This window comes from Mustela putorius, unplaced genomic scaffold (assembly GCF_011764305.1).
Source record: "Mustela putorius furo isolate JIRA1106 unplaced genomic scaffold, ASM1176430v1.1 tig00000738_pilon_pilon_pilon, whole genome shotgun sequence".
NCBI lineage: Eukaryota > Metazoa > Chordata > Mammalia > Carnivora > Mustelidae > Mustela > Mustela putorius.
This window is the reverse complement of record NW_025421463.1, coordinates 2,567,065-2,588,017: the sequence shown is the minus strand read 5'-3', so window position 1 is coordinate 2,588,017 and position 20,953 is coordinate 2,567,065. Positions and strand designations below refer to the sequence as shown.

The 20,953-nt window shown below is 58.0% G+C and overlaps 1 protein-coding gene across 3 annotated transcripts in view; it reads right to left on the bottom strand.

The window, feature by feature from the left end:
* Positions 1-20,953, bottom strand: part of SCUBE1 (signal peptide, CUB domain and EGF like domain containing 1) — a 138,177-nt gene that overhangs the window by 77,895 nt on the left and 39,329 nt on the right. For all 3 annotated transcript variants that reach the window (XM_045083742.1, XM_045083743.1, XM_013045134.2), the window contains one exon: positions 8,935-9,069. In XM_045083742.1, the coding sequence (XP_044939677.1) occupies positions 8,935-9,069 (135 nt within the window). The remainder of the gene's footprint in view (positions 1-8,934; positions 9,070-20,953) is intronic.

Genomic DNA, 20,953 nt, shown 5'->3' with positions numbered 1-20,953 from the left:
AGGGTGGAAGACAAAGTCCAGAGGATGGTCAAGGACCCGCCCTGGGGGAGCATGGAAGGAGGGTCCAGGACAAATGCCGCTGGGCCAGGCAGGAGGTGGGTGCCGCCAGAGGCTGCTCCTGGGGCTCTGCGGCTCCTCGGGCTTGGTGGCCTTCTGCTCTGGCCCACCCCCAGGGGTCTGCCCAAACTCCCCAGCAACCCTTGCCAGGGAGCTCCCCAGCCAGTTCTTCGGCAGTACGGGCTTGGAGCAGTGGACGCAGGGCCTGACAGCGAGGCGCACTCAGCCTCCTTGGAGTCGTCTCGCTGTGGCCCACTGGAGGGCCCCCGTCCTGCAGGGCCTCTACTGCGCCCTCCCAGGAGTCTGGCTGGAAGGACTGAACCTGAAGGGCAGCACCAGCAAGCAGACGGTCTCCTCTGCCGCCGGAGTGAGCCCAGCAGCCCTCCCCGCCGCCCCGGGCCCCTGTGCCAGGGCCCTCCACACACGGACGCTCAGGCCCACGGCGCACGCCGTCGCGTCTGCCTCCCCAGGTCTGTGTGCTCCGGGAGGACGGGCCCTGGCTCAGAGGTGGGGCTTCTGAGCACTGCGGGGTTGGGGGAACCCAGCCCCTTTCCATGCCTGGCCACAGGTCACCGAGTGAAGTAAGGACGGCAGAGTGCTGTCCCCAAGCCCTCAGGACACCTACAGGGGAATCAGAAATGCCAGTTAATTATCCCAAGCCCCTAAACCCTGATGGAGCCCCAGATTTCCGAGTTCTCCTCATACCAGTCAACTCCCAGCGACCTACTCGGGCCCCAGGCTGGGGCCAGGCCTGCGTCTGCTGACCGTGACAGGGGGCCGGCGCCTGCCCTTTGCACGAGCCTCTCCTGGACATCTGTGAATCAGGACCCCGACTGAGAGGGCTGGGATGACCTGCATTTTCAGCGTCCCGGGAAGGGCGGCTGCTTCTGAGCCTCCAGGCTCCCCTCCAGGGCTCCATCGGTTAAAGAGGACACGGCCCCACCTTGTCCAGAATCAGCTGCCACTGAACTAGTCCGCGCCTGCGCACAGCACGCCTCTGCAGAACTCCCGGCCTACCCTGCCTCTCACCTTTGCCTGGCCACCTCCTCTCCCCCTCCTGTCACCTTTCCCTCACCTTCGTGTCACCTTCCCCTCACCTTCCTGTCACCTTCCCTCCATCCTCCTGTCACCTTCCCCTCGTCCACCTTTCTGTCTTCTTCTCCTCAGCCACCTTCCTCTCTACCCACACTGCCCCGGTGGAAGTTTCAGACCCTGATGGCCGCCAGTGCCACTTGCCAGAAAACTGCTTTATCTCTCTGTCCACCCCAAGGTGTTCAGGGACAGTCTCAAATGGTGGGCCATGCCCCGACCCCCAGGACTGACAGGTGGCCCATAACACTCACAGCAAGTCCAAACACCCACTGAGCACCGAATCCCGACCCTCCGATTTGCACCCACTTCAGGTCTGGTTTCAGGGTCCAGGACTCACTGTCCAACAGGCGAGAATGACTGCAGGGACACGGCCTCCCCTGGCCAATGAGAACAGAGCTGAAATCTTGGCTATCAGAGGACCCCCGGCCAGAGGGGAGGCCAGGCCAGCCGGATGGCCCGTGGGGAAGAGCACAAGAGTGCTGGGGGCGGGAGCGCCTGGAGACCCAGAGTCCAGGTGAGGCTGGAAGCAAAATCCAGAGCAACCACATCGGAGGAGCATCAGGCACGCAGAGGAGCCTGGTGGGAGCCGCCTCCCCGCCCGGCACAGACGTGACCTGACATTGGCGCAAAGCTGGCGCCCAGCCGGTCAGGCTCCATCAGGTGGCCCCACAGGGGGTGGTGCTGAGGGCCCTTCCTGCTCCAGGTGATCCCAGAACTCAGGCCCAGGATGGGAGGAGGCGGGCTCTATGTCTGTGACCCTGCGGTGGTGGCCTGCACCTGTGTCTCGGGCTTCTGCCTGTCACCATGGCCTACTTTGAGTGGCTTTTCAAGGTCAGCTGCATCTGATCCGTTACTTTCAACCAAGGCCTGGACCCCGATGGTCCCAGCAGCCTCTCACCCTTTCCTTCCCTCCACAAGCGCCACGGCCCATCTCCCTCCCCAGTCCTCCAAGAGACCCAGGCCCACTGCCCGCCCACTCACTCTGCCAGTTGGCTACCTCGGGGGCCACCTGCTCTCGGGGGCTTCTTCCACACGCTCCACCTCTCCGAGGCTCCGGGCCCCAGACGGCGCTCCCTCTGAGCCGAACAGGCCACTGGCCGAGCCCCTTGGTGCTGCTGCCCAGGGCCCACGCTGACCACCCAGCACACCAGGCCACACCACGTCATGCCCAGGGTGCACGCTTGGGCATCACCACCTCAGTCGGGGTGCTGAGCACCGGTGGGTGAGGAAGTCCCTCCTCTCTTTCGAAGCCTATTTCACGGCTGACTGAGGAAGGTGAACTGTGGGATGGCTGTGGTTGCTTTAAGTGGCGGCAGGCAGCCCCAGGAGGTGGTCAGGATCTGAAGCCAGACTGCCCGGGTCGGGGGTGGGAGCCCTGGGCATCCCGTGACTCTGGGCACAGCTGCACAGGGGAGCAGCCAGCATCTCCCTTCAAAGGTTCAAGGTGTTAAATGAGGTAATATTAGGGTGACCTGAGGCCTCGGATTGCCCAGGACAGTCCCAGGCTATCCCTGCTGCCCTGTCACCATGAATCACACCTCCTCTCACTCTCGAGGCATGTGGTTTAGACGGGGCCTCGTACAGCCCCCAGTGCAGAGAGGGCGAGAGCTGGCGGTGTGCCCAGCGGCGTATTCAGCTAGGCGGTCGCTGTGACGGTGGGAATGCTTTTCAAAAACGATTCTGTATTTATTGATGCAATCTCTCCACCCAGCGTGGGGCATAAACTCGCGACCCCGAGATTAAGAGTCACGAGCTCCATATGTGACTGAGCCAGCAGGCGCCCCTCTGATGTGCACTGCGGAGTGCAGGGGGGCTCCGCGGGTCTGCACCCAGGAAGAGGCACAGAACGGCGTGCGCACACAGTACAGACACCAGCTCCCCGGGCCAGTGCTGCTCTGCAGAGACGGAAGATGCTCTCTAGCGGGGAGACGGGGCTATGTGTTCATGGGACCTCTCTCTACTATTCTTGCATTTTCTTATGAATCTGTGACTCTTTCACAATAAAAAGTTTAAAAAAAAAACCTGTTGTTTTGGGGAGCCTGGGTGGCTCAGTGGGTTAAAGCCTCTGCTTTCGGCTCAGGTCATGATCCCAGGGTGCTGGGATCGAGTCCCACATCGGGCTCTCTGCTCAGCAGGGAGCCTGCTTCCTCCTCTCTCTCTGCCTGCCTCTCTGCCTGCTTATGATCTCTGTCAAAGAAATAAATAAAATCTTAAAAAAAAAAAACCCCACAAAAAACCTGTTGTTTTGTCTTCAGCTGCCCTGGGGTATTTACCCTCACAGACTTGGAGATGAAACGAACAGACTCCAACACTATTTCATGTCGAGCTCTAAGAGACTGATTTAACAGAGGCCATCCTGGCACAAGGCAACCATTCGTAGCTATAAGCTCCGAAACAAGTGATAAGGTTCCCACGAGGCAGACAGCTGGTGCGAAGCCCAAGCATGTCCCCGGCGAGCCCGGAGCCCCGTCTCCGACCATGTGGGCGCGTGGAACACCCCCCACCCCCGGCCCCATGGTCTTCTCAGTGAGACCCACTGCGCAGCAGCAGGACGGAACGGCTGACACCTGCCATGGCAGCCCAGGTGTCTGCGGACTCCGCACCGGGACAGACACTGACGAGCTTTCTCCCTCGCCCGGAGGGGAGTGGCTGTCTTGGTAACCCCAGTTCATAAAGGTTTTGCGAACTACACAGAAAAGAGGTAAAGGCTGACTGGGGCTGCTTCCCCAGTGGGTGAGCCGCTTCAGGAAATTTCCATTCCCTCCATGCTTCGCAAAGCACCTGTGCCATAGGGAATGCTCCCTTGTGGGGACCTGCGGGTGGTGCCAACTGAGGAGGTGTCTCTGCTGTCCCTCAGGGCCTCCCCTGGGTCTCACGTAGCCTGTGCCAGCTGAGCCTTGTCAGAACCCTCTGCATAGTCCGCCTGGGCTTTAGGGCCAGACTGCCAGAGCGACGGCTAGGCAACCTTGGGCAAGTTCCCCAACATCTCTGTGCCTCAGTTTCTTATTCCGGAAAATGGGCTCACTTAGAGCTCGTGCATGACAAGTGCTCAGTGCCGATGTCTGGCAGGCAGTGACCGCGCGGTAAATGCAAGCTCACGCTATCAGCATCGTCATTTAACATAAAGCAAGCTGCACTTTCCTATTCCACGCTGCACCTCCGATTTTTGCTGGAGTCAGGGTCACCTTGATGCCAACTCTTGAGTTCTGTGAGACATTGCATGAGGAATGCAAGAGGTTTCCTAGCTGTACTGAAACAGGCTCGGAGGTGTATTAACCGGAATGTTGGAGGCACTCAGGTAAACCCGTGATGCCCCTGTGGGGAGAGTGCCAGGCTGGCATTGGCTCAGCGGGGGCCTCGGGCTCTGAGGGGGCACAGAAGCTCAGCTGCCCTGAGGCCCGTTCCCGTGCATCAAACATGGGGAAGGAGGCACTCAGGGACCCGCCAGACACCTGGTATGAGGATGAATGAAACGCAGCCTGCAGACTCCCTGCTGATCAGACCCGTGCCTTTCTGAGCACCTTCTCCTCTTAAGCCAATGCTACTTAGACCGAAAGAAAGAATTCTTTATTGGGAGGAAAGAGACAATTTCATCCAGGAGGCAATACCTTCTTGGAGCACAGACGTGACATAAATTTAAGAATAAAGAACAGGCACGGGACAGAGAGAGCTAGAAGGTTCTGGCTCCTCGGTGGCCCATCCACTCTGGGACTGGAGAGGCTCCCAGAGCACACGACCACCAAGGTGGCAAGGCAGGCTGGGACTGGCCAGGACTGGCCAGGACTGGCGGCCAAGGCTGAGTGGGAGCAAACTCAGGCTACAGTGGTGCCAGAAGCAGCACCCATGTCCCCTCCTGCCCAGTGCTGGCACACAGGGACAGCTGTCTCCCCAAACTGAGCCTGAGTTCTAAAGATCGGAGGAAGCTGCCTGGGAGCGGCCACCCCAGGGAAGGGATTGCATTTGCCTGCTTCAGAGCATCTCCCTAGTGGCTCCCTCACTTGCCTGCGGGGGCTCACTGGTCCCAATTTACAGAGGAGGAGACCAGAGAGGCAGGAGTGGCTGCGCCGAGGTCCCATGGCCGGTGCAGACAGAGCACAGCTGAAACCCTAGAACTCCCAGCCTCAGCCTGGCCAGATCCACGTGCCTCAGGCCAGGGCTTGCACTGGTGCCTAGGAAGTGGGGGCGCTCAGGAGGGCCGAGTCCCACGCCCTTGTTTCTTGGCCAGGAGCCTAGACTGACCCCGGCTGACCTTGCTCATGCATCCAGGCCCCTCTAATCAGAACCAGCCCTCGTGCGTTTCTCTCTGCTCTGGGGAGGCTCCGAGAAGCTGACGGGCATTAGGAAGAGTCAGGTGACACGAGAAGTCTGATTTGCCAGATGGCTCTGGACTCACAGGCTGTCCCAGCAGCAACAGGGATCAGAGGACACTTAGGTGCAGAAAAAGCTGGGTCCCCGCACCCCGGACACTCTGATTTCGAGCTCTGTAACAGTCGTTTCTCTGGTTGACACACAGTTGTGGTGGGCAATTGTCACAGCCAGTGGAGGCTCAGGAGGGAGGCAGCGGGCCGAGCACTTAGCGTCTTCTTCGGACCTTCCACACAGCCTTTGGGGACCCTGGAAAAGCTGCCACTTGTCCCTCAGGAGGGATCCAAGATGGTGTCTGCTGCTTTTTAGACTGACTCATTGCCCAGATTTAAGAACTGAGAGATTCGTAGACCACGTGGGTGGCTCAGTGGGTTAAGCTTTTGCCTTCATTTGGCTCAGGTCATGATCCTCGGGTCCTGGGATCGAGCCCCACGTCAGGCTCCCAGTCTCCCTCTGCCTTTGCCATGCCCCTGCTTGAACACACACACACACACACACACACACACACACACACACACTCTCTCTCTCTCTCTCTCACTTTCTCTCTCAAACAAATAAATAAAATCTTTAGAAAAAATTCAAAAAATAATAAAATTTGGGAGAGTCACACAAAAATCCTCATAAGAAAAGGGACTTCTTTAACCAGTATGCTGGTGGGTGCTGGTTAACAAAGATTAGGGCTGAGGCCTCCACATCTGTGTTCCAGCTAAATCTTAATTCCTGGCTCAGGATCTGGCTCCCCAGCGCCTTTGGGAAGGGTGAGGCATGTGGCCTCAAGGCTCCCTGTACAAGTAATTTGAGGTCCAGTATCTGAGATGCTCTGAAGGCCTCCACTCTCCCCACCAGCACATTTCCTAGGGCTGCCCTCTGCATGTGATCCAAACTCCTACCCACACTCTAGCAGCCTCATGGGGTCTGGGCCCTGCCAGACTCCCTTCATCCTGGGCTCCCCTCCCCTTGGCTCGCGGTGCTCCACCACCCTACCCCTCATTCTGCTTTTCACCAGAGCCTGGTCCATTCCTACCCCAGGGCCTTTGCACACACACTGTCTGGCATGCTACCCCCCCCCCCAACTCCTCCCATGGCTGGTCTTGCCGGTCATCTGGTTCCAGCTCACATGTGGCATCTGCCTACTCCTGTCTATTCCTCCGGCTTCCTTCCTTCCTCCTCACCAGCCCCATCATCACAGCTGAACACCTGCACCGGAGTCCTGACTCTGCCACTTCCCTATGGTGTGACCTTGGGCGAGGCTCCTAACTTGACTGCTTTGTCTTCCCCACCTGTCCCAGGGTTATAACATCCCTGCCTCACCAGGTCGCTGCGAGGGCCTCGCCCGGTGTGAGCACAGGACCCAACAGCAGCCTGTGTCGCTGCCCCCACACTGTCACGTGCCCCCCACCCTACTCTTCTGGCTGATGCTGAGGTTTGTCTGGTGGCATCTGTAGCCTCCAGGCCAGACCAGGCCCCGGTCACAAACAGGACACAGCTGTGGGCTCTCATCTTACATCGCACTGGCTCCCCTTTCCGCGCGCCCCCCTTTCCTGCAGGGGCCTGGCGACCTCACCTAGAGCCCTGTTCGTGGGAAAGCCGTTCTTCAAAGAAACAGAGCACGGACAACCTGGCTGGAAAGGAAGCTCAGGCCAACCTGGCCTCAGGGACTTGCTCAGAGCAGCCCCCTGTAAAACCCCCTCCTTGATGAAAGTGGGACCCCCCCCTCCCACCACCACCACCACCACCACTCACTCACTTCCCCATAAATCTGCTTCTTATAAAACTTGACTTGGGCGCCGGGTCCTCCTCTTGGGCAGCTCGACCCCACAGCCCCACAGCCCCACAGGGTGGCCTCACGGGCACGGGCTGCCAGGAGGTCCACGCAAGGCAGCTGCGGCAAGTGGCCAGGGGCCACAGTGCTCAGTCTTCGTGTCCTTCTGGGGACACTGGGGACCACCAGGCCGGTCTTGTCTCTGAGGAAACTGCCTAAACAAGCACCAAGTACCGAAAGGCAGCCAGGAAAGTAAGTTTGCTTCTTTGCCTTGGGCTTTTGTACTTTTAAGAGTTTCCCTCTTTTCTTTCTCAGGAATTGCTCTCTGGTAACAAGCACACCCGCCAAGCCCCGCCTTGCAGCCTCTGTAGCTCTAGTGCGCGGCACCCCTCACTCCCGAGCTCCAGCCCCACCGTCCAAAGACCCCGGTGGGTCAGCGCCGCATGTCCACTTTGTGGGTGAGGAAGCTCGGGGTTCAGGGCGGTAGGGGCTTCCCCGGCCGGGAGCAGCAGAACTGGGTCACATGTATCAGGCTGCCCCGGAGCCCAGGATTTGTCCCCTCTCATTGTGAGCCCCTCCCTGGTCTCCTGCCGGTGCCACAGATCGCAGGCCAGGCCCCTCGAGCACCTCCTCCTTGGGGACGGGGCTCAGGCTGGGGCCATGTGGCCGTCCTGGCCTCTGTCCCCATCTACTTTTTTTTTTCCTTACTAAACTTCTGTTTTAATGGGTCTTAAAATTCTATGACAAATTTCTGGCCAACTTGTTTTCATTAAAAAGTACTGACTAAAAAAACGGGTAACTTAAAACCATCACTCTCTTGACCACACATAAAGGCCAGGCCCCAGGAGCGCGGGCTCTTGCCCTCGCCCACAGCCTGCTCTGCTATGGCGCACAGCCCGCCTCAGGATTCCAGACCTTGCCTTTATGTTCAGAGGGATAGGCCTCCAAGCCTCCGCAGATGCTGTTCCCTCCACCTAGAAGCCCCTCTCCTCTAGGCACGTGGGTCCTGCCTTCTGGCCCGCTGTCTCACCTCACGGTCTTGCTGCCCTGGGCCCAAACTCTCAGCAGCCTCCCCCGAAACCAAGGCCTTCACCTGCTGGCCTTGGCTGGAGGCCAGGCTCCGTCCCAGCCTGGGGCTGTGCCCAGGCTCCTCTGGCACTCCGGCCAGCCCGCCACCTCCCCCACTCCGGCATCCAGACGGCAGCAGGCTCCCGGCCACAAGGACTCTCTGCTGGCCGGTGACCCGGTGAACATGCAGGGACCGAGAAATTGGCACTCGGCCTGGTCAGGCCTCCAGCTCACTCTGGGGAAGGGGACCATGGGGGATGGGGCCCCACTCCTCCTGGCCACAGCCGGCCTTCAGCCCAGAAAGGAAAACAGCTTCTCTGGTCACATCTGCCCATTCGTGGCCCCACCTCACCTCCACAGAAAAACACCGGGAACACCGACAGCCCCGGCGCGGCGGGCGGCGGGTGGCGCTGGGAGGAGCTCCGGGCAGAACCAACACCAGAAGCACAAAACGGCCATTCAGGCCGCCACCAAAATTCCCTGCCCGGACACTGAGGCCCCCGGAATCAAGACGCGGGGAAGGGAGTTTCCAGGGCCCACCTGTTTCTGGGGGGCGGCGGGGGTGCCCGGTCAGCACGGGCAGTACTCACCGTTGGAGCGGTGGATGCAGGTATGCTGGTTGTCGCTGAGGAAAAAGCCACTGTGGCACTGACACTCGTAGCTGCCCATGGCGTTGACACAGATCTGCTGGCAGCCGCCGTTGTTGTCCTGACACTCGTCCACATCTGCAAGGACACAGAGAGGGACACGGATGTGATCAGTTTCCCCAGGCTGCTCAGCAGGCACTGCCCGGAGCGACACTACAGTGACCCTCCACAGAGGTACTCTATGTGGTACTCCTCGGCGGTACTGCACAGAGCGATGCTATAGCAACACTCAGAGGTACTCCACGGCAACACTGCACAGAGAGAACTAGGGATACTCCATGCGATACTCCATGGAGCTGTATCCTCAGTGGTATTCCACAGAGGGACCCTCTGTGGTACTCCACAGCACTACACTACACTACACAGTGATACTGCACAGAGGTACCCCGTGTGGTACTCCACAGAGCTGCATCCTCAGTGATACTCCACAGAGGTACACCATGTGGTACTCCACAGCACTATACTATGGTGATACTCCACAGAGGTACCCAGTGTGGTACTGCACAGAGCTATCCTACAGTGATATTCCACAGAGGTGCTCCACGGTGATCTGGCACAGAGCCATAGTATGCTGATACTCCCTGGATGTACTGAATGTGTTACTTCATTCAGAGTGCATACTACAGTGATACTCCACAGCGACACCACACAGAGCTATACTGCGGTGACCCTCTCTAGCAGTATTCCACAGCAGTACTCTATGGTAGTACCCCATGGACATACTCTACACGGTACTCCATAACAGTACTCCACGGAGTTACTCCATAGAGGTAGAGAGTTACAATGGTTGTTAATGCTAACTGACCCTCAGCATCCTGTGTGACCCCTGCCATTCTAAGTATCTGACCTGTCCTAACTCCTTTAACCCTCACGGCAACCCCGTACATCAGATTCCGGTAGTAGCTCATTTTATAGATGAGGAAATTCAGGTCCAGAGGGGCCAAGTCACCTGTCTGGAGGTCCCACCTGGGAGCCTGGCTCCTAGACTGTGATCTTACTGACACTGCTGGCCTGTCCCTCTCTAGGAAGACTGTGCAACTGGCGCTGCCTGCCCCCAACACACGGAGCCTCTCTAACCCAACTCTAATGCCCCCTCTTTCTTCAATCGCACCTCAGATTCGCGACCAGTAACACAAGATCTGGCTGCCAGGGAGAGGCAAGAGGACAGGTCAGCCTGCCTGCCTCACAAATTGATTTCAAAAGTCTAGAGAACGGGGAAGTCTTCCAAAGGCCCTAAGCTCTGGCTGCCAAGACAGCCACGGAAGGTCGCCGACTAGTCTTTCCTATTCTCCGGGAGAGACACAGCTCAGGGCCGACACTCAGTTTGACCAGAGGCCGCTGGCACAAAGGCTGCTCTTGGCTGAAAAGAGTCTTTATGGAGTCCTGGTCTTCAAGAGAACAGCATGTTTCAATTACCAGAGTCCTAACCCCCTACACTGTCAGTTTGTTTAATGAAAGAAGGGCTTCCTGAACCTTAATGTGCCATGTCTGTATTGTCATTTTAATAGGCAAAAACATGAAACCACAAAGCCAAGGTGAGCTACTGGCTGCTTCTAGCCAATCCCCTGCCCCCCCAGCATGCACATACACAGACGCGCACACACACACACTTTGACAATAAGCTTTTCATATGGTTCTTTTAAACACAGCTATCATTTAGTGCTGGCACGAAAAGAATGTGGATATTCTTCACATCTGCCCAGGTCAGAAGAACCAGGCAGACTGACCTGCACTGAACCAGAAGAGGACTCAGCTCTGGAACGGTGTCAGCTGGGTCCCACTGAGGCTTAGGGATGACAGCCCGCTTCACCACCCGAGAGACCACACGGCTGCCTCTGAGGTCAGGGCTGAGGCAGGCTGTTGTTCTCCGGCAAGCTCAAATGTCGGCTGTGTGGCAGCCTGGAGGGAGGCAGAGCTCTGAACTCTAAAAGCCACCAACCGTTACAGCTAAAATGGGGAAGGTGGCTCTTGCTGAGAAGAGACCGCGTGCGTGTGTGTGTGCGCTCCCAGGGGAGCTGGGAAGTCCAGAGAAGGATTATTCTGAAAACTTCACAGTCTCTGACTTAGTGAGGGCTTCCTCAAGGTCCAGTGCCAGTGTCACCCTTGGGGGGCACCTCCCCTCCCCCTCAGTAGTGTCTGCCTCCGGGGATCTGTCCCCTGCCTGCACTAGACCATGAATGGCTCTAATCCGGGCACCAAGTTCTGCTCATCCTACCAATAACGCAAAGCGAACATCCCTTAAGCACTCATTACGTGCCCGCATGGGCCTCACAGATACCAGCTCACTCCATCCTCGCTGCCGCCCCGACGGGGATGCCCTGAGGTTGTCGGATGCCTCCGTTGTACAGATGAGGGCACCAAGACACAGACGGCCAGAGTCACTTGAGCAAAGTCGCACAGCTGCTCGGAGCAAAGGCAGGACTTGAACCTGCTGTCCCCTTCTGAGCACGAGCCTTTGCCCCATTCCGAAGCCAGCTGCGCCAGCAAGCACATTCAGACTACGCCTGTGAAGAACCAGCTCTTCTGAATGTGGGCTGGAGCTGGGTCACCTTGAACGTGTCTGCGAACCCCTGATGCACATGCCCAGCCAGAGCCAGCCTGCCAGAGCATGCCTGGGGTTCCGTCCCATCTCTGCCCCAGGGACGCCCCACAAAGGCACGTGTGGTGGCACACGTGTAAAGGTGAGATCTGCTCGTGGGACTCAGCCCAGTCCTCTTCGAACCACGTTCTTTGTTCTTCTTCCTGTGGTTCTCACATTCCTTGCTCTGTGCCTCAGCCTCCCCAGCTCTAGCAAAGGTTCAGTCGGAAACCAAACTAAACAGAGGCCCTGAGTGCCAAATGCATGGTGTGAAAACACTACTTGGACCCCACCGTGAATGAGCTCCCCAGTGCCACCCATTTGGCCTGGCCCCTCTCCCCACTTCCCTGGGAGCCGGGAGCCAGAGAGCTGTTGACGCTGCACATCGACAACTTCAATGAGCGGGCGGAGCGCTGGGCCTTGGGACAGTGCTGTTTACACTAGCCGGGAACAATGACTCTCCAGCACTGGTGAATAATTTGAAACAAATGCAAGGCCGTGTAAACATTTCTTTTCCCCACTCCTAAATGACAAAGCCCCAAGATTAAGCAGGAGGGAAGAGGGGGCTGCCCCCTCTGCACCCTTTTCCACAGTGGACCAAACACACGCCTCCCTCAAGCTGGGCAGGAAACCACGGTCTCAGAATCCCTCTGGGTAGCCCGTGGTCATGACCAACTTCTCTAGGGGCTGGATGAAGGGCCTGATGCCCTCTTCATACCCCTCACGCCCCAGGGCTCAGCCCCCCGACGGCACTCACAGTGAAGTCTGGAGAGTGGCCAGCAGGAAGGGCTGGGTCCATGAGACGGCTACCCATGGGCCTGGGGGAGGCTCGGTTGACCTGGGGCAGAGCACTATGGGAAATACATAACCCCCAGCCCTCCTGAGGGGGCAGCCGGGCACACATTGTTCCTTGGCCCCTGTAGGACTCAGAAAACTCTGGGATGAGAGATCCCCCATGGCCAAGAGGGAGCCTACATCTGGGAGTCAGACAACCTGAGTTCTGGCTCTGGCTCGTGGCCTGTGGCAGGTGCTCAGGCCCCATCTGCGGAGGAAATGCAGACTGCTTCCCCCAGGAAAGCCCTCCTAGATTGCAGGAGGTACACAGCCGTCGTCCCGTGGAACTGTTCTGTGCAAGGATGGGCCCTGGTGGGGGAGTCCCCTCCCACCACGCCCCTACCAGGGAGCACCGGGGTCGCCTGCACAGGGCCGGCAGCCTGGACAGAGAGGTTAGGACTCATCAGTGGGGCACATAGGGTCTGTCTTCACAGATCTGCACCAGAGCTCCATACCGGGGGCATGTTTCTTACCAGACAGATTCCCAGATGAGAAAATGGAGACTCCGGGACGGGAAGAGATATGCCTAATGCTATAAAACAGGAAGAAGAGGGAATTGAAGCCAGATGAGTGCGGGTCCACAGCCTTTCCCTGCTCTTCTGTGATCTGGCTTCTCTCAGTGAGGACACTTAAGTCCAATCATGGCAACCAGAGTTGGTTTCCTGGGTGTTTCTGCTTAATACACCAGCCCTGATCTTATGTGCTCATGTCTTCCAAACTCCTAGTCTCTGAAGTCTCCCTGGTGCCCAGCAGAAATTGCTCACCTCCTATGCCTGGACTTGCCCTGCCCTGGACCTTGGGCTTGGTCATCCTGTATCTGCTCTGGGCTGAGGAGAGACGTGAGTCTCCCCTATATGCCCGACCCCAGTGGCTGGTCAGACTGAGTAGGCACTAAGGATTAGCAGGATAAACTGAATGGCACCCGTGTGCTTGTACATACCAGCGATGGGGAGCTCACTAGCTACAAGGCCAGTCCCCTGGTGCAGACAGCCGTCCTGGTTCCTTCTGGGCACACAGAGGGGTGCATTCAAGGCTCTCCACAGCGTGCCATCTCTCCTGTAGCGGCACCCACTTCTGCTGTTCTCTGAACATACCCTCTGTTCACACTCGCCTTCGTATGCATGCACGTACCTCCTCCTGGGGTACCCTCTCCCACCTCCTCCAGACTGAAGTCCTTGCCTTCAAAATTCACCTGAAATGATTTTGTTCATTCATTCCCTCTACAGACCCTGAGCACCTGCTATGTGCCACCCTCCCCAGGAGCTGCCGGACGTCAGTGAATATCTCCGTTAAGTCCCTGTTCACCAAGCTGCTGCGGGACCGCCCCGAGCACAGAGAACAATGGCGAGCTGGGCCCAGGAGGGCAGGGAGATTCGTGCCATAAGGCTGGAGGACCGAGAGGTATTGTGGAAGCAAAGCCTTGTGGGCATGATAGAGCACAGGTGGGGAAGAGCCAGTGACCCCCTGGGCAGAAAAGGAGCTCTGAAAGCTTCGTGGCCTGCACACCCCCAGTTGAGGAGACCCCAAAGGCTTTCACAAACCCTGGCTCTGTCTGGACCCCACTGACCCCCATTCCCATCAGTGCTGCTTGGGGAAGAAGCCCGAGCACCGTCAGCCAGTGCGGCCTCGGGCAGAGGCTGAGCCCGTGTGCGGGGAAGGTGTTCCTTCTCTGCACCCTGCTTGAAGCTCATGGTCCTCCCTCTTTCTTTATGGCCACAGCAGAATGAATATTCCCAGAAGTCAGGGAGCTCCTGGGCACAGGGACTTAGCTGCAGAGCAGAGAGGAGGCCCTGTGGGTTTGGGGGCAGGCTCTGGGCTCACAGCGGGAAACTCTCTTCACTGGCAACGGAGGAACGGGGGGATGTATTGTGGCAGCCAGACTGCAAAGCCCCTGCTCTGTGAGGGTCCTGTGTGGCCTTCCATCACGGGCGCCTGGACCAGCCAGATCATTCTCTGCAAGGCCCTGGCCTGCAGCTGCCTCCCTGCCCGCCCCTGGGGACCGTGCTCCCCTCTTGGACACACACACCTTTGCGCCATGATGACTGGCAGAGCCCCTCTTTTGGGCTGGGGCGGGGCCAGAGGGCAAGGGTGCAGGCAGGGGAGGGGAGGGGCAGCTGAACTGTGGCTGGTCACGGCCTCAGGGAGCTGTTTGCTGGTGGGGCTGCGGGGACACCCTCAGAAACAGATCACCCCGAGGTATTCTGGGATAGAAGACACACGGCCTCTGCTCTGGGCAGGCTGCTCTCTAGCCCGAGGCCCAGCGTCTCATTCATTCAGCCAACAGCTGAAGGCGGACAGAAGGTTCGAGGGAGGGAAGGAGACTAGGGTGTCAAAGAGGGCCTCACTCCAGACCTGCTCCCTATCCCAGCCACTCTGGCCTGAGAAGCCCCCACCCCACCCCCGACCTGGGCAGTCACCAAGGCTGCCGACTTCCTTACGGCCTTGCCCGTCTGTTTGCCTCCGTGACCACGGCACCGTCCTGGCTTGCGCCGCAGCTCCCACCCAGAGGCATAGTCCACATGCCCCTCCTTGACCTCCAGGCCTCCGGCCACCCCTCCCATTCACGGTGGCCAAGGTGACCATGCTGGCACCACAGACCAAGTCCAAACAGAGTCCCTGGGGTCAGGTGAGCCCCCCTGACGCTGTAGGCCTGACAGGAGGTGTGGGTGCCGGGTCGGGGAGAGAGCTGCCAGCTGTGACTATTGCCTAGCTCTGCTGGGGGTGCCCATCGCTCACGGGCACAGGCCAGCCAGAGGGCCGTGTCTGGGATGGGCCCATGCGCTGGGATGGCCGCACTCGCTTCCCAGCGAGGTTTCCAGAGCTGACACCAACACGCTGCAGCTCGATCCGGTTCCGGAAGGCCTCTGCAGGCAGGACTGTGGTTTGCCCTGAGGTTTGCTTTTTGGCCCAAGGTGCTAGTGTTTATTTTTATTAATAGCTGGCTGTTTGTCCTACTTTGGGCCAAGAATCCAGGTTTTCAGCTATTTATAATAACTAAAAATTACTTCTGGATCCAGCTTTGGTTGCTTTGTGTTTCCCACGAACGTTTCACGATTTGAAACAGAGACTCTGTGTTCTGCGTGGGCCCCACCCATGTTTTCCTGGCTGCCAAGAGCCTACTATGTGTCAGACCCTGCGCCCGGCTCCGGCATCACAGACCCCACTGAGGGTCCGAGAACAGAGGTAGAGGCCCCGGTCCATCACAAGAACCAAACTTGACCTCCGACCCTGACAGCTCCCTGCTGGTCCCTGAGGGCTGAGTACGCAGCCCTTCCCTGGCCCCTTTCAGAAGGGAGTCTTAGGCAGAAAAGCCTCTTGGCTATCCAGCGGCTCTTGCAAAATTGCATTTGATGAGTTAAGTGTAAATAAATGCGAACCAGATGGATGAGATTTCGGGTAAAATACACATGGGTCTTAGAGCTTTGGGGCCTGGGTTCTGCCAGATCCAGGACACTCCCTGAGCTGTCAGAGGTACTGGCAAAGGCAGGGGGGGAGGTACGACTGGGATCCCCTGGGACCTGTCCGCTTCCTGGTCTGGGCATCAGCTGGGGCCTTCTCTGGGGCGCCTGCCTCTCCAGCAGGTCAGCCAGATGTGGGAGACACGGGGTCTCCCACTGTGGTCCTGCTCTGACACCAAGCCCCTCGGGTTGGGCCTGTGACCAGCTTAGGAACCAGAGGTCAGGCACATGACAGGTAAGGTCACCTTTCCAGACCTTCAAGCTCACTGTTCATGTCCAGACCGGAGGAGCCAGCCCACAACAGGACATAGCTCTGCGGAAGATGTTGGCCTTGACACTCTGGTTGCCTCATCCCTCATCTGGGCCCCAGCTTCAATCCTAGCAGCTGCCTCGTGGTCCTCCGGAGATCAGGGAGCAGCCCTGACTGCCCCTAAGGACTGGAGATGCCGCTGGCCACTCCCCCTGACGAGAGTCTCCATGGGGTCTCCCTGTGACCGCTACCGTCAGGTGCTCATCCTTGCCTTACCAGCTGGGGTACGAGATTCAGTGAGTAACCTGCTGTGTGACCTTGGGCAGGTCGCTTAACCTTTTGGGACCTTGGTCTCCTTCTTTACAGAAAAGGGATAATAGGTGCCCTAACTTGTACCGGGAATTAAAGAAAAGAACACGGTAAAGCACTGAGCACGGTGCCTGGCACACAAAGAGCACCAACAAATGTCCCCAACCGGTGAGCTCGGCCACTGTGAGTGCTTCAGAGAATCGCAGGTGTGAACTTGCCCTGGGGGATGGTAAGGTCCCTTCCAGAGTGTAAAAGTGACAACGAGCCGCATCCTAAGGGAGCCCTCGGCCTGTGGTCTCCAAGCAGGGCAGCTTCAGCTTCTGGAACCGCTCCCTCCTGACACAGGTGTGAGCTAGCGAGCCACCCTGTCACCCTTCCCTGGGGACCCCAGCCTATCCTCAGAACTGGACACAGAGCCTTGTATGTGGCCTCCTTGGGGTGTGGGACAAACCCCACTCCCTGTACATGCTACCTATTTTATTTGTCCACATAGTCTTAAAGACGTTTTTTAAAAAAAATATTTATTTATTTATTTTACAGAAAGAGAGAGACTGAGTGGGGAGGGGCAGAGGGAGAGTGAACCTCGAGCAGATTCCTGGCTGAGCGCAGAGCCTGACGTGGGGCTTGATCTCACGACCCTGAGATCACGACCTGAGCCAAAACGGAGTCAGATGCTGAACCGACTATGCCACCCAGGCGCCTCTCCACTTAACTGAGATATGATTCACAGTATGTAAGATTCACCATCTTAAAGCATACATGTCAGTGGTTTTTAGTGCATTCACAAGGTGGTGCGAACATCACCGTGATCCAATTCCAGAACATTTCCATCACCCCAAAATGAAACCCTGTGCCTATGATCAGGCAACCCCAATTCTCCCCTCTCTGCTGCTTCTGGCAACTGCTTGTCTACTTTCTTTCTCTATGGATGGGCCTATTCTGCACATTTCCTGTCAGTGCAACCAAACAGCATGTGTTCCTTGTTGTCTGGTTTCTCTCACATACCATGACGTTTTCAAGGCCTATCCATGGTGAAGCACGGGTCATTCATTTTTACGCCTGAATAGTATTCTACTGTTGGGAGCGACCCATTCCCCAGCTGATGGACCTGCGGCTCGTTCCACGCTTCAGCGGTTGTGATGAGTGCTGCCGTGAACATCGTAATCAGGTTTTTGTGCGAACATGTTTAAATCCTCTTGGGTGTAGACGCAGGGGCAGCACATCAGGTCACATGGTGGTTTCATGGGTAACCGCTGGAGGAACTGTCAAAACCGCTTTCCACGTGGCTGCACCATTTCCCGTTCCCATCAGCAAACCAGGATGGCTCCGGAGTTTCCACGCCCTTGCCAACGCTTGTTGTTGTCCCATTTTCAAAAATTAGAGCCATCCTGGGGGTGCAAGGCGGTGCTGATGACGGTTTTGATTTGCAGTTCCCTGACTGACGGTGTGGAGCGTCTCTCCACGTGCTTGCTGTCCATCATGCGTCCTTCTCAGGGCAGTGTCTATCCAGTCCCTGGCCCACTTTGACACAGGATTGTCCCTCTCTCTGCTGTTGAGTTCTGAGAGTCCTTTAAACATGCACGTACCAGCCCCTTGCTGGATGGCGGCAAAGATACTTTTGCATTCTATGGGCACGACCTCCTTAAGGCCGCCTCGGGAAGCACTATGCCCTGGGAGCTGCACGCTGGCGGGCTCTGCTCCGGGAGAGGCCACCCTGTCCTGTGGCTTTTCTTGCCGCCTAGTTGCCAGCACTGCACACAGCTCTGGGCTCGCCTGCTCCGCCAGCCTCAGGCGTCGGCATCAACGGCTAACCCCCGGCCTGCACTCAGACTGCCAAAGGCATGACCAACCTAATGCAGCCCTTGTTGAACTGCTAATTCGACCTCCCCTGGGAACAGAACAGAACCAAGCAAGGCCTGGCTCCGCCCTTAGCCTTCCCATCTGGCCAATGGCAGCACAGCTCACCGACACTCCAGCTGCGACACCTGGTAGTCAGCCAGGGTCCCTGCCTTGCCCATTCCCCGCGGGGAATCCCGAATCCCGTTAGCAGGTGCAGTCCTGTCAGCTCAGCCCACAAACACATCTCCTCGCCCCCACCCCTCAGGCCCAGCTCCACGCTCCTCTCTGGTCTGGGTTATGGCGGCGGTGTCCCCACGGGCCTCCCTCCTGCCACCCTGGTCCCGCCACCGCACACAACCTCCTCTGAGAGCGTCAGCCAGCTGTGTCATGCCCTGTTCCTTGCTGGCTTCGGATAAAACACAAACGGCCTTCCCTGGCCGACCAGGCCCAAGTGAATGGTCCCCACCTCGTACTGGCCGCCTCCCTGCTCGCCCGACTGCCGCGTATGACAGAAAACTACAGAAAACTTGTGAAGGAAGTTGAGAAAGGCACAAAGAAATTGAAAAACATTCCATGCTCATGGACTGGAAGAACAAATATTGTGAAAATGTCTATACTACCTAGAGCAATCTACACATTTAATGCAATCCCTATCAAAATCCCATCAACTTTTTTCAAAAAAATGGAACATATAATCCTAAAATTTATATGGAACCAGAAAAGACCCTGAATAGCCAATTACCGTGCGTGGCCTCCCCGACGTCCCCTGACCCCAGTGGTCTTGTTCCCATCTGGAGGCCTTGGCACTTGCTGCTACTCCGCCCAGAATGTTCTTGCTTGACCTTGGCAGGGCTGGCTCCTCCTTACTCAGACCTCAGCCCCCCCCCCCCAGCAGAGCCGCGGAGCTGCTCCATCCCATTGTCCCTGCCATCTCCCTGCTGTCTTCCCTGGTCCCCAGGGAGCCCAGAGTCCTTGACAAGAAGGGGGACCTGGCTGTCTTGAGTGTTGCCGTATCTCACGGTTTGAAATAGTGCACGAGGCACATAAGTCACGTTTGTGGGCCAAGTGACTGACTGACAACTACAAAATGTGGCCGGGGTGGCAGCTCTGGCCTGGAGGCTCCGGTGCTAGGCCTGGCCCATGAAGGATGCCCTGTGTGGCCCTGAAGGGGCTGCCTGGGGAGGCTGAGCTCCAGGATCCAGTCAAGGAGGGCAGCTCCAGGGGAACAGGGAGAGTGAGTGCCAGTCTTCGGGACGGTAGGGTGGAGGCCATGGGCCCGTCAGGAAAGCGAGGGGGGGCTGGTCAGAGAGATGCTGTGTTCACTCATTCGCCTACTTCAGCCCTGCCCGGTGGGGGTGAGGTCAGCATGGAGGGGGCGCGGGTGTTCCTCGAATCCTAGCAGCCTGTGAGCTTTGCTCCTCCACGGATGCGTGAAGCCAGGCAGGACTCCCGGCAAGCCGGCCCAGCTGTGTCAGTGCCTTCATGGGTATGAGGACAAAGTCCTCAGCTGAAGAAACTGGTTCTAAGCGGGAAGCAGGTAGAGAGGATACTGGCTGGGAGACAGCGGGACGCCCTGAAAGATTTTTTGTTGACCCCCGTCTCTGCCCCTTCTGGCAAGACCAGCTTTTCCTTTTATCTCAAGCACATGGCCAGGAGAGGAGGCTGCCGGGGACAGAAGGGGAGCCACGTCCCCTTGGGCTCCTGCTCGGCGCCGGGCACGCTCGTTTCAGTGTCACTGAGCCACAGCCCGAGGCAGTGGCCGTGTGTAGCCGGGAGCTCCGAGGGGCGAGCGGCCTGCCCGCAGTCGTGGCGCGTCAGGGACAGAGCCAGGCTGGGAACCGGACACTTCCGTCCCTCCAGCCTTGGGCCTCTGACAGCACAGCTGTGGGCATGATCCTGGTTGGACATCTGTGGGAGGCACTGGAACTTTAAAAAATTTCTTTTGATGGGGATAAGAACAGAGGACTGGAAAGAGAGAAGGGGAGGAAAACCAAACAAACAAATCCTGGGACCAAAGAGAGACGCTCTGAGAAAAGACAGGGGAAATGCTCTGACAGGATTCCGCGCGAGCATCCTCAGAGATAAAACAGGCCCCGCCGGCTGCGGCTGCGGCTGCCTCCGCAGGCCCATGCATGGGGTGGCCAGAGGGAACGCGCCGCCCTGGGAGACACTCCAGCGAACCAAGGAGGGCCTCGGAGCTCCCCACGCCACCCGGCCGGCACAGCCCTTCCTGCCGCGCTCCGGCCAGGTCAGATGACCGACTCCCAGCATGCGCCTCCCGGTCTCGGCTCTGCCTGGAATTCTGGACTGATTCTTCCCAGTTAGACTCTACATTTTCTTCCACCTTCCAAACTGTCGGCCTCTTCCTTCTTCCCACCTGTGTCCTCCACACATCCGTCAGCGCCATCGGGAGTTCTCCGTGAACGTGGGGCCCCCAGCGTGTCCCGGTCCCGTGGCCTCCTGCCCACCCTGCCCTGGCTCCTTAACCGGGCTTGCCGGGAGCTGGCTCGTTCCTTCCCGCACTAAGTGGGTCCTCGCTAACAGGCTCTGGCTGTGCTGTGCAGCCACAACAGGGTGAGAAACAGTTTTGTGCCAACAAAGTCAACACACTTCAGAAAGCTGTAGAGAGGCTGGAAGAGGGCAGACATGGAGGGGTGAGGGTAGGCACCAGGGAGCTTCATGGGAAAGGGGGGC